The sequence below is a fragment of the Staurois parvus genome, unplaced genomic scaffold, assembly GCF_062004578.1.
Source record: "Staurois parvus isolate SC_StPar_1 unplaced genomic scaffold, SC_StPar_1.0 ptg000122l, whole genome shotgun sequence".
Classification (NCBI taxonomy): domain Eukaryota; kingdom Metazoa; phylum Chordata; class Amphibia; order Anura; family Ranidae; genus Staurois; species Staurois parvus.
The window spans coordinates 7250622-7263685 of record NW_028317918.1 but is presented as its reverse complement, the minus strand read 5'-3'; the positions used below and the strand labels follow the sequence as shown (position 1 = coordinate 7263685).

The window sequence follows — 13064 nt, the reverse complement described above, 5'->3', positions numbered from 1 at the left end:
AAGTCCCAAACTATCTTGTCACTGCTCCCCATGTAGTCTGGGCATCCGGGGGGCTCCACGTGACTATCTTTTCCCTCATAAATCTGAAACTTATAAGTATAGCCTGTTGCCCTCTCACAGGTCTTCTACATCTTGACCCCATATCTGGCACGCTTGCTGGGGAGAAATTGTTTGAATGCAAGGCGGCCAGAAAAATTAATGAGGGACTCAACGCAGATGTTTTGCTGGGGAGTATAGACATCTGCAAATTTTAGGTTAAGGTGATTTACGAGGGGCTGAATTTTGTGGAGCCGGTCAAATTCAGGGTCACGCCGAGGGTGACAGAGTGTATTGTCGCTGAAATGCATAAAACACATTATACTCTCATATCTATGCCTGGCCATCAGCAGAGAACACGGCATATGATGAATTGGGTCTGAGGACCAATACAACCGCAATTCATTTCTTGTAGTAATGCCCATGTTGAGGGTTAGGCCCCAAAAAAATGTAAATTTGAAAACTGTAATGAGTTTCCATGCGAATGGTCTGGCAAAGTTTGAATTTTGGTTGGCGGCGATAAATTGTTGTGCATATAAATTGCTTTGATCCACAATCAACGCATACAGATATTCTGTGAAAAACCGCTCCAAAAATCAAGGAGGTATGTGAAAGACCAGGATGTACTAGACCACTGGTATTCAACAGTTCACCAAAAGGTAGAGCGGCACTAGTACTGGCACTCTGCTGCATATGAAAGTCATCAAAATTTAACGGAAAATGCTAACAGAGATCAGGCCTGATTCTGCGAACACTGCGGTTTTGTGTGCAATGTATCAAGTGACAGTGACCTACTGACACTGCACTTGCTGGGGGAGAAGGGGGGTAAGCGTAGGGGCTAAACGCAGGTTCTGGCAGGTGCAGGGGCCGATCCCGCTAACGCTGCATTTTTGGGGACGCTATACTAATGTGAACGCTGGTATAGTGCTGACCTGATCAAAGATATTGACCCGTTCAGACACTATACTAGCAATGGAGGTTTATTGTACGAGCGTGCTCCTGGCAATCAAGGGGTTAAATGTGATGACTGGTGTACTGATGGGCAATCTGACGCTATCTGGGAGGGGTGTGAAAACCACGGGAGCGCAAATCACGTGTATATATATATATATATATATATATATATATATATATATATATATATATATATATACACACACACACACACACACATATATATATATATATACATACACAGTTGCAAGAAAAAGTATGTGAACCCCTTGGGATTACGTGGAGTTTTGCATGAATTGGGCATAAAATGTGCTCTGAACGTCATCTAAGTCACAACAATAGAAGAACACAGTCTGCTGAACATAATACTACACTAACATTAGATGTTGCCATGGTTTAATTGCACATAACATGTAAACATTCACAGTGCAGGGAGGAAAAAGTATGTGAGGCCCTAGCTTAATGACTTCTCCCAGAGCTAATTGGAGCCAGGAGTGAGCCAACCTTGACTCCAATCAGTGTGATGATATTGGATGTGTTGCTGACAGCTGTACTGCCCTTAAAAAACACACACCTGTTTTTTTGTTTACTGGTTTCAAGAAGCACTGTCTGATGTGAACCTAGCCTCGAAGAAAAGAGCTCTCAGAAGACCTACGATCAAGAATTGTTGACTGCATGAAGCTGGAAAGGGTTACAAAAGTATCTCCAAAAGCTTTGATGTTCATGTGTCCACGGTAAGACAGACTGTCTACAAATGGAGAAAGTTTAGCACTGTTGCTACTCTCCCTAGGCGTGGTCGTCCTGTAAAAACGACTGCAAGAGCACAGCGCAGAATGCTGCATAAGGTAAAGAAGAATCCCAGAGTGTCAGCTAAAGACCTACAGAAATCTCTGGCACATGCTAACATTTTTGTTGACACATCTACAATAAGGAAAACATTAAACAAGAATGGAGTACATGAGAGGACACCACGGAGGAAGCCATTGCTGTCCAAAAAGAATATTGCAGCACGTTTGAAGTTTGCAAAAGAGCACCTGGATGTTCCACAGCACTACTGGCAAAATATACTGTGGACAGATGAAACCAAGATTGAGTTGTTTGGGAAGAACACACAACACTATGTGTGGAGAAAAAAAAGGCACAGCACACCAACATCAAAACCTCATCCCCACTGTAAAACATGGCGGAGGGAGCATCATGGTTTGGGGCTGCTTTGCTGCCTCAAGGCCTGGACGGATTGTCGTCATTGATGGGAAAATGAATTCCAGAGTTTATCAAGACATTTTGCAGGAAAACGTACGACCATCCGTCCGCCAACTGAAGCTCCGCAGAGGATGGGTGATGCAACAGGACAATGACCCAAAGCATACAAGTAATTCAACAAAACAATGGCTGCAACAGCACAGAATACGCCTTCTGGAGTGGCCCAGTCAGAGTCCTGACCTCAACCCGATTGAAATGCTGTGGCATGACCTTAAGAGAGCGATTCACACCAGACATTCCAAGAATATTGCTACACTGAAACAGTTTTGTGAAGAGGAGTGGTCCAAAATTACTCCAGATCGTTGTGCAGGTCTGATCTGCAACTACAGGAAACGTTTGGTTGAGGTTATTGCTGCCAAAGGAGGGTCAACCAGTTATGAAGTCCAAAGGTTCACATACTTTTTCCTCCCTGCACTGTGAATGTTTACATGTTATGTGTAATTACACCATGGCAACATCTAATGTTTGTGTAGTATTATGTTCAGCAGACTGTGTTCTTCTATTGTTGTGACTTAGATGACGTTCAGAGCACATTTTATACCCAATTCATACAAAATTCCACATAATCCCAAGGGGTTCACATACTTTTTCTTGCAACTGTATATATATATAGATATATATATATATATATCTATATATATATAGATATATAGATATAGATATATATATATATATATATATATACATACACTGTCAGGTCCATAAATATTGGGACATCGACACAATTCTAACATTTTTGGCTCTATACACCACCACAATGGATTTGAAATGAAACTAACAAGATGTGCTTTAACTGCAGACTGTCAGCTTTAATTTGAGGGTAATTACATCCAAATCAGGTGAACGGTGTAGGAATTACAACAGTTTGCATATGTGCCTCCCACTTGTTAAGAGACCAAAAGTAATGGGACAGAATAATAATCATAAATCAAACTTTCACTTTTTAATACTTGGTTACAAATCCTTTGCAGTCAATTACAGCCTGAAGTCTGGAACACATAGACATCACCAGACGCTGGGTTTCATCCCTGGTGATGCTCTGTCAGGCCTCTACTGCAACTGTCTTCAGATCCTGCTTGTTCTTGGGGCATTTTCCCTTCAGTTTTGTCTTCAGCAAGTGAAATGCATGCTCAATCGTATTCAGGTCAGGTGGTTGATTTGGCCATTGCATAACATTCCACTTCTGTCCCTTAAAAAACTCTTTGGTTGCTTTTGCAGTATGCTTTGGGTCATTGTCCATCTGCACTGTGAAGCGGCGTCCAATGAGTTGTGAAGCATTTGGCTGAATATGAGCAGATAATATTGCCCGAAACACTTCAGAATTCGTCCTGCTGCTTTTGTCAGCAGTCACATCATCAATAAATACAAGAGAAGCAGTTCCATTGGCAGCCATACATGCCCACGCCATGACACTACCACCACCATGCTTCACTGATGAGGTGGTATGCTTAGGATCATGAGCAGTTCCTTTCCTTCTCCATACTCTTCTCTTCCCATCACTCTGGTACAAGTTGATCTTGGTCTCATCTGTCCATAGGATGTTGTTCCAGAACTGTGAAGGCTTTTTTAGATGTTGTTTGACAAACTCTAATCTGGCCTTCCTGTTTTTGAGGCTCACCAATGGTTTACATCTTGTGGTGAACCCTCTGTATTCACTCTGGTGAAGTCTTCTCTTGATTGTTGACTTTGACACACATACACCTACCTCCTGGAGAGTGTTCTTGGTCTGGCCAACTGTGGTGAAGGGTGTTTTCTTCACCAGGGAAAGAATTCTTCGGTCATCCACCACAGTTGTTTTCCGTGGTCTTCCTGGTCTTTTGGTGTTGCTGAGCTCACTGGTGCGTTCCTTCTTTTTAAGAATGTTCCAAACAGTTGTTTTGGCCACGCCTAATGTTTTTGCTATCTCTCTGATGGGTTTGTTTTGTTTTTTCAGCCGAATGATGGCTTGCTTCACTGATAGAAACAGCTCTTTGGATCTCATCTTGAGAGTTGACAGCAACAGATTCCAAATGCAAATAGCACACTTGAAATGAACTCTGGACCTTTTATCTGCTCATTGTAATTGGGATAATGAGGAAATAACACACACCTGGCCATGGAACAGCTGATAAGCCAATTGTCCCATTACTTTTGGTCCCTTAACAAGTGGGAGGCACATATGCAAACTGTTGTAATTCCTACACCGTTCACCTGATTTGGATGTAAATATCCTTAAACTAAAGCTGACAGTCTGCAGTTAAAGCACATCTTGTTTGTTTCATTTCAAATCCATTGTGGTGGTGTATAGAGCCAAAAATGTTAGAATTGTGTCGGTGTGTGTGTGTGTCGGTGTGTGTGTCTGTGTGTCTGTGTGTGTGTGTGTGTGTGTGTGATTTTGCGTACCCATGCCGCCCTGTAGCAGTATTTCTGTTCTAGGGTGGTCAGGAAGAGGTTTGTGTTATGGCGCTGCGTTACTTTAACTGACAATTGCGCGTTCATGCAACACTGCACCCAAATTAAATGTACGTCCTTTTTTTCCCACAAATAGAGCTTTCTTTTGGTGGTATTTGATCGCCTGTGCGGTTTTAATTTTTTGCGCTATAAAAAAAAGGCTGACAATTTTGAGAGAAAAAAAAAACAATATTTTGGACTTTTTGCTATAAAACATGTCGAGTAAAAAAAAATTTAAAGAATCAAATTTTGTCACAAAATTTCATCCAAAATGCATTCTGCGACATGTCTCTGCTAAAAAAAATCCCAATACGTGTAAATTAATTGGTTTACGTGAAAGTTATAGCGTTTACAAATGGCGGGAAAGATACTGGGATTTTTATTTTTTTGCGACATATGGCGGCAATCAGCGACATATGGCGGCAATCAGCGACATATGGCGGCAATCAGCGACATATGGCGGCAATCAGCGACATATGGCGGCAATCAGCGACATATGGCGGCAATCAGCGACATATGGCGGGACTGCGGCGGACATTTTGACACTGGGGGGAACTGACTTGGGGTCACTGACATCCCCAGTGACTCCAATACAGTGATCAGTGAAAAAAAAACCCACTGACACTGTACTAATGGCACTGGGGAGGAAGGGGTTAACATATTTAGGGTTTACTGTGTGAGGGGAATGTTTTACTAGGGGGCGGGGGTGTGTGCTGGACAGGGACAGGCTGATCGAGGGAGAGAAACTCTTCTCTTTCTCTTCAGCTTGTAACGAGCTGACAGAGCAGGGCTGTGTGTAAACAATGCAGCCCTGCTCTGTGTCAGCGATCACCGGTCATCGCGGGAAAACGGCCGGTAATAACCGGCCGTGACAAGGCGGTGGAGACCCGCTGCTGACACCCGCGGGACAGGCAGGGCGGGCGCGTGCGCGCCCCCTACCTGTTTTGCAGAACCACGTTTTAAAACATGGTTTTGCCTGCGAGTTCCGCCCTGCCACCGTTTTAATGCGGTGGCTGGGCGGCAAGTGGTTAAAAAAAAAAAATACATAAATAAATGTACATCTTTTTGCAAGTAAAAAAATGTACATTTATTATTTTTCTACTCTGAAGCCTTTAAGGCATTGAACCCTCGATCAACAGATAGCGGGAGACAGATAGCGGGAGCAATGACAGATCCTGCACACAGTACAGCTGTCTGTCCGTATCTCGTACAAGCAGACAGTTACTGAATAGCAGGAAGACTCAATGAAACATGAAGACACTCATCAGCACCCTTGTACTTCATTGAAAACTACAAGCTGTTGGCCACAAAGGATAACGCTAGATGTAGTTCATTCATTCACAGAACTCTGTGAATAAAGGATGCAGCTGTGTAGGCGGAGCCCCACACAGCCATGCTGTTTTTAAATTATGACAGTAGGTGCGGATCCCTCGCCCGCTGTCAGAGGGAGGGGAGATAGGGAGGGAGAGGAGGTAGGAGCTGAAACATGTTACATATTCCTCCCTAAATATGGGTGGAACACATAAAATGTTTCAAAGGCCTTTATCTAAGAAATTATGTAGATGCATAAATTTCTGGTTTTGCCAAGTAGGCTACTTTGTTGCATTCCTAGAATAAAAGGTAGAATTAGATGCCAAGAGCAAGGATACAACTGGTTCCTGCCCTGATGCAAGGGACTCATCGTCATTGTGATTTTGAGTGTTGTTCATGACTTCAACACAGTGAATGCTCATCTGCAGTTTTCAATTGGCTCCCTTTTGTCTGGTTTCCACCATGGCAATAAGTGAAGGTATTCCCCTGTGGGGTACTCCGTAGAATGTGGGAGACAGGGTAAGGATGTTCGGAAGAAGTACGCGATAACCCAAGTGTAGATTGTCCTGCAACAAATCCTTGTGGTGAAAGGATGGGAGGAAGCACCAGAGTACCTTATAAAGGGCATTAGGCGGAGGAGGAGTTAAAGTGTGTGACCAGTGGTGTGATGTAAAACCTCACCATCCAACTGAGACTGATCCCTGAGTGGTTTAATTTTTAGGGTCAAGCTTGAAAAGTTTGCACTAGGAAGTAAATACATTCCAAACATAGCCTGGTTATAAAAGTAATGATCAGAGATACAGGGTGACCCTGTATTACCTTTCCACAAGTCTGGACTGCATAGAATAAATGGGATTGGGTTCCATATTGATGGACCATGATCCTAGACCTGTATAGCACTCTGCAGCTAACACAATGTGTTGCACCAAGTGCCAAGGTAAGAGGCCCATGCAAAATCCAGTGCAACATTACAGGCCATTCTGACAGCATGGGGTCCAGCTACAGCTTCCAACGTTTTACCGAGGTTGAACCAAACCATATACACTGCGTTTAGGCATAAGAATACAATGAGGTTTGAATTTCAAGAAACAACAAGAAAAAAAAATTAAACTCGTGAAGCTGATTTAACAAAAGAGAAGAGGTACATCAGCTTCAGACACTAGCAAAAAACAGAGCTCACAACGTGGGATAGGGTTATGGGGAAGATGTCCTCAAAAGCTTGCCAGTGTCCAATAACCTGAAGGTACAAGCCAATAACCCATGGTGCATGAATGGTTTATACACGATTAAAGTGGAAATAAAGTCTAAAATAAAGTGTGAGCATGTAGGCTCTTTACTGCAGAAGAGACATGCAAAGAAGCAGGTAAAATGTGGGCAAGGGACCTCTTGAGCATTGCACCATTGAAACAAAAGTGAGTATCAATGAGTTTAGCTCCACTTTAAGATAAATACCTGTTGATTCGGTCAGAAATTCACAGCTATCCTGTGTCCTGTTCATCCAGACTTGTTTTAGTTTAAGGAGTTTAATCGGCTCTCCCATTTAACTTGGGACTTCAGATTGGAGTTTTCTACGTCTTACCTTAGAACAGATAGGTTTGGGCTCACGATTCCTCGCTCGGATTATGTCCCTCTATTCTCGCCCCATGGCGTCTGTCCTGGTACAGCCTCTTCATCCTTCCCTACTTCAAATGGGACTAGACAGGCTTGCCCACTCTCGCCTCTTCTTTTTGTCTTGGTAATGGAACATCTTGCGAGAGCCATACGAGCAAATGACTCCGTTTTGGGCATCCGCACTACCTCTGAGCATCACAAACTGTCTTTATACGCAGATGACCTTTTAGTTGACATCCAACAACCACTTATATCACTCCCCAGTCTTTTTCATGAATTCCGCAGATTCGGTCTCTTCAGTAACCTCAAACTTAATATCTCTAAAACTGAGGCCTTGAATGTATCGTTAGCTGTACATGTGTTGGCGAACTTACACTCCAATTTCTCTTTTCAATGGCGCCCAACGGCTATTAAGTATCTGGGGATTAGGATTCTTTCTGATCTTACTGCTTTGTATTCCCTTAATTACTTACCCTTGCTTTCTCGTATCCGAAAGGATCTGGCGTCCTAGGGTGCTTCGGCTTTGCCCGGTTCGGCCGCCTCAACACCTTCAAAATGGATACCCTATCTAAATTACTATACGTTTTCCAGACTGTACCAATTACTGTCCCTAAGAGTTTCTTCCTTTCTTTACGTTCCCTTTCAATTAGATTTATTTGGAGCCAAGGTTTCTCACGGTTAAAATATAGGGTACTTACGTACCCGAAGTCCGGAGGTGGAGTGGGTTTACCAGACTTTGAACTACTATAGAGCCACACTGCTGGCCCGGATGCTTGACTGTTTTCCCAGGCCCTTCCATAAAGCCTCTTGTATGATTGAACAAGATTTGTCTCCAGTTGACCTTCGGGCTTTGCCGTGGGGTTATAGTCAAGACCACCAGCATTTTCTCAACCTGTCCCTATTGACTGTGGCTGTATTACGATTGTGGTACAAATGGGGCATTGTTGCTCTTTTATCGTCTGATCCCTCTCCCTTATCACCCCTATTTGACAACCCTGCTCTTCCTCAGGGGTTGGGCTCTTCTGTCATCGGTCCCTTTACACGCACCTTATGGCCTGTAGCTCGAGACTTTATTTGCCCTCCATCAGGTCTTCCGCTCCTTCGGGGCGGATCTGGGGATTGGTTGACCACTTTACACTTATCCGCATTTTGCAAACACCTACACTCTTCTTCCGACATTCATCATCCGCTTACTGAGTTTGAGCGGCTGTGCTCCCTCTCCAATCTACCTAGACATGTGCTAGCCTCCTTATATAAAGTTGTGCACAATGCTCTTCATTCCAATCTCCCTCCCTACACCAAGGCGTAGGCTCGAGATATTGGTAAAGACATCTCTGCTGCAGACTGGTCCACGTTGTTCCACTTCACCCATAAATCGTCTATTTCTTGTTATTCACAAGAAAAGAACTTTAAGCTTCTTTCTCGATGGTACAGGGACCCCCTCCCCCTATACAAAACATTTCCTTCTACATCTAATCTATGCTGGCGCTGTACTAAAGCTGTTGGTACACAGCTCCATATCTGGTGGGATTGTGACCTAATACAACCCTTCTGGCGACAGGTCTTTGCTATATATGACAAGATATATGGCGAGTCCTTGGCCCCCTCGCCGGAAATTGCTCTCCTCTCTATATTACTTAGCTCACTGGCTGCGCAGAAGAAAAATTTGCTGCGCTTCTTTCTATCCGAGGCCCACCAATTGATACCTCTCTTTTGAATGTCGACTACTCCCCCGCCTCTTCTACTGTGGGTCTCTGTACTTAATGATACCATGCGTATGGAGGAAATGCTAGCATTTGCCAATGATACCTATGATAAAACATAAGTTGCTGTGGTCGGTCTGGCTCCATTTCTCCTCCTCTTTGTTTCTCCGAGATTTGTGTTCCCCTGTCGTGCCTTAATGGAGTTGTGCCCTACTCCCGAGTTTTTTTTCATTCTGGCATGTTCCACGGTGTAGCCCTGTGGTCCGTATTGGGGTGCGACCGGTGGGATAATTCTGCTGGGATACTGATGGATGGTCACCTTGTCTACACTTGTTGCCATGTACGTCTCCTGACCCTCTTCTTTTGCTTTCCTCTCTTCCGTCAATATCTTTACATCTCCCTTCCCCCTTTTCCTCCCCCCCCCCCTTTTTTTTCCTCTCTCTTTTGCTTTCTTATCTCCTTTTCTCTCTGTCTGGGTGTATTCTCTTGGTTTTATGGAATTATCTCATTATTGTTGAATATCACCTGTCTGGGGATGCCCCCTTTGTAGCGATGTTTGGATTCATCTTCCTTCATCCCCATAGATCATACGGATATCTATGTTATTGTTTTTTTGCCCATTCCATTGTCGATATTCTTATTTTCTTACTATGTACTGTTTAATTTGATACAAAATCTAATAAAGACAAATTTGCCTTTAACTTGGGACTTCAAAATATTTCTCCTATATGTTGTCGAGATTAGTAATTAAGCATACGACAATGGTAAAGGGCTAACAGGACTGCTTGCAATTTCAGTCAGTGAAGGAACTTGGTTGTCAGCTTGCAACAGGATATTAGCAGTCGAGTGCATTTCTGGCAGATCCAACAAGCATTTTTCTGTACTCGCAAAGTCTAACGCTTTTACTTCCCTGTCCTTATGTCATACAGCCACCAAGATTGAGTGTAAATCCGACAAGCCGACTATTGGCTGCCAGATAAAAGCAGTCCAGTGCCAGACTGCTTTCATATCTCCCAGTAATGGGTGCATGCGTGCACACTCCCCGCCATGTATTCTGGGCCCCAATTGCCCATGTGTGGGCCCGGGACCAGCAAAGCGGGTGCCGCCGGGTAGAGAGGAGGGTGTTCTCCCTTTCTTGTTACTAGTCTGGAAGTGACTTGTAAAACATAATTTCGGGGTCCTCCTGTCAGTTTCCCTGGCCAGCACGGCTGGGAAAGAAAATAATGCAAGATCTGCATAGCATTACAATCAGTGGAGTACAGGGGAGATATCCAGTGTCTTTTAGAATCCAGAAATCTCATTAAAAAGAACATGTCACCAAAAAATCATCACATAGGGGGACTTTTTGCCCTCATATGATGAAAAAAAAAGTGAAAAAAAAAGTGAAAAAAATTGTTTTAAATTGTAATTAAAAGCAGAGTGCCACCCAACCTATCAAAAAATAAAAGTCAGCAGCTAAAAAAACTGTAGCTGCTGACTTTTAAAAAACAGCCACTTACCTGTCCCTCGGTCCCGTGGTGTGTCCCGCGCAGCTCGTTTCACCGGCCGTCCTGTATTCCAGAAGGCCGGCATCTTCAGTGTGGGCACCTGGCTGTGATAGCTTGTGGCTTCATAGTCGGATACCCACTGCGCATGCGCGAGTAGTGCTGCGCTTCGTGAATGGTCCTGTAGTCTTCTGGGACCTGTCACATGTCCCAAAAGACTACAGGGAGGGAGGACACCTTCCGTTTCCAGACCTGGAAGTGGGAGCGGGTACCTGTCAAATTCGGTACCAATCTTTAATGGGGAGCGGGGCAGCAGTCCTTAAAGCGGAACTTCCCCTTTTGGGTGGAGCTCAGCTTTAAGTTACGCCCAAGCATATAAAACCCTGAAAACACTTTTTGAGGCCCCCCACATATACACATGTACGAATGTAAAACACATGTTGGGGGTTTATGCAATCTTCAGGGCTAAAATGATTTTTTTTTAAAAATTAAAAACAGTTCTGGCAGCAAATGGGTTTTCTTTTATTTATTTTTAACACTTAGGGTGTCATAACACAAAATACTAGATACTTTTTGCAGGGGCAGGACGACGCAGCTGATACAGTAATATCAGATGTGAGCACTTTGTCTGGGGCCCTGTTTATTCCATGGGAGCCCCATTCTTTAAAGGTCTACTTGATTCCTGCCTACTCGAAGTCTGATGTCAAAGTTTTTTTCAACAAAAACCCTCTGGTGGCGGAAGTCGGCATTCCAGGAGACCCTTGATGTATTACAGACCCATGACACTTGGTGGCTGTGGCATAGATGACTATTACCTATTCCAGTGATTCACACCCTGAGTACCCGGAGTAGGTCTTATATACTCCATGCGCAAGCATTTCATCTATCTGGTTAGTGTACATCTATACTCCTCTTCACCGCCACAGGAATCACAGAACCTTCACTATATTCTGCACTTATTATTTGTGAACTTTATATCTACTGTATTTTTATTGATATACTCTGTGCCACAGATATACTAGTGCTGCATTTCATTATATATATATATTACTGGTATGTCCTGAGGTGACCTTTATGCTAGCGGCTAGTACATTTCTTGTATATTTACGCATTGTAGTGTCTCTTTTTCTCTTAACCCAGCGCTTGATTTTAATATATTTTAAAATACTAGATACTGTTTGGATCCAAAAATACCTCTGAAGGTTTGCGGTCCTCGTGTCTTGAGCTTCTGCCATGGCGAGATCTTGAATTCTGTGACCAAGATGTAGAGAGACCTAAGAAGGGGAGAAAAAAACAAAAAAACAAAAAAACTTTAAAACCACAAATAACCAAGAGCAAATCTATGGTTTACAAGCACTGTATTCACATTAGCTACAACAGTTAAGTTCTATTTTTCACAGCATTTTTTTCTTTGAACATTTTGTCCAAAAAATAAAAAAATAAAAAAAATGTTTTTGAAAATGATCACTTATTAACATTTTCCCCACAAATCCTATTAGTTTTCCAGGAGAGGGAGAGTAGACAGGCGCATAGATCATGCAGTCCATGTAGATTATTGTAAAATGGAATATGTTTCAGATCTGGCAGAGGGTAATCCAGTTGACAATAGGGCAAGCTGTGATAGAGTGAAGCACGCTCTAGAGTAGAGTAGAGGGATAGAAACAGAGACAACAGCGCCTCTAAGTGTTAACTGTATAACAATACGATCTATACATGAAGAAAGAGATGCCGGCTCCTAGAAGTCCCCGTGTATGCTCAGAAACGCGTTGCATCCTGATGACGTCATACGCCTGCACCTTCAGCTCCGGACATACCAGGTACTCAGTCGAGCTTCTCCACCCATGCCCCTTCATGTGCAGTGCCTCCTGCTGATCGGCCCATGATCCCTTCCAGAGCATCTACCAACACCTGGCGATAGACGTTTTTCCACACCTCATCCCTATGAGTCTGTATACTTTTTAAAAGATGCGAGTTGCCTAACTTACTTTTTAACAATAAATTGTTATACAGTTTACACTTTGAGGCGCCTCTGTTGATGTCCTCTGTTTTCCAGGCAATACACTGGGCCCTATGAAAGAACATCACACTATGTAGTGGAAATGAGGAGGTAGACTGGAGTTTGTAGTTTACATCAAGACAGCAGACTAAGGTTATAACACTGCTCCTTCACAGATCCAGTATTTGAGTGAGCATTGTTACCATAGGATGAGAAGTGTATTTTAGTATGGTGATTATGCCAGTAACAAAAGGAAAAAAGCCTGAAAAGAAAAAT

The 13064-nt window shown here is 43.2% G+C and overlaps 1 protein-coding gene across 1 annotated transcript in view; it reads right to left on the bottom strand.

Annotated features, from left to right (window-relative positions):
• The window catches only part of JADE1 (jade family PHD finger 1), a 182691-nt gene that overhangs the window by 91639 nt on the left and 77988 nt on the right, over nt 1-13064 (bottom strand). Inside the window, exon 3 of the mRNA XM_089672199.1 lies at nt 11987-12066. Within this exon, the coding sequence (XP_089528325.1) occupies nt 11987-12066 (80 nt within the window). The remainder of the gene's footprint in view (nt 1-11986; nt 12067-13064) is intronic.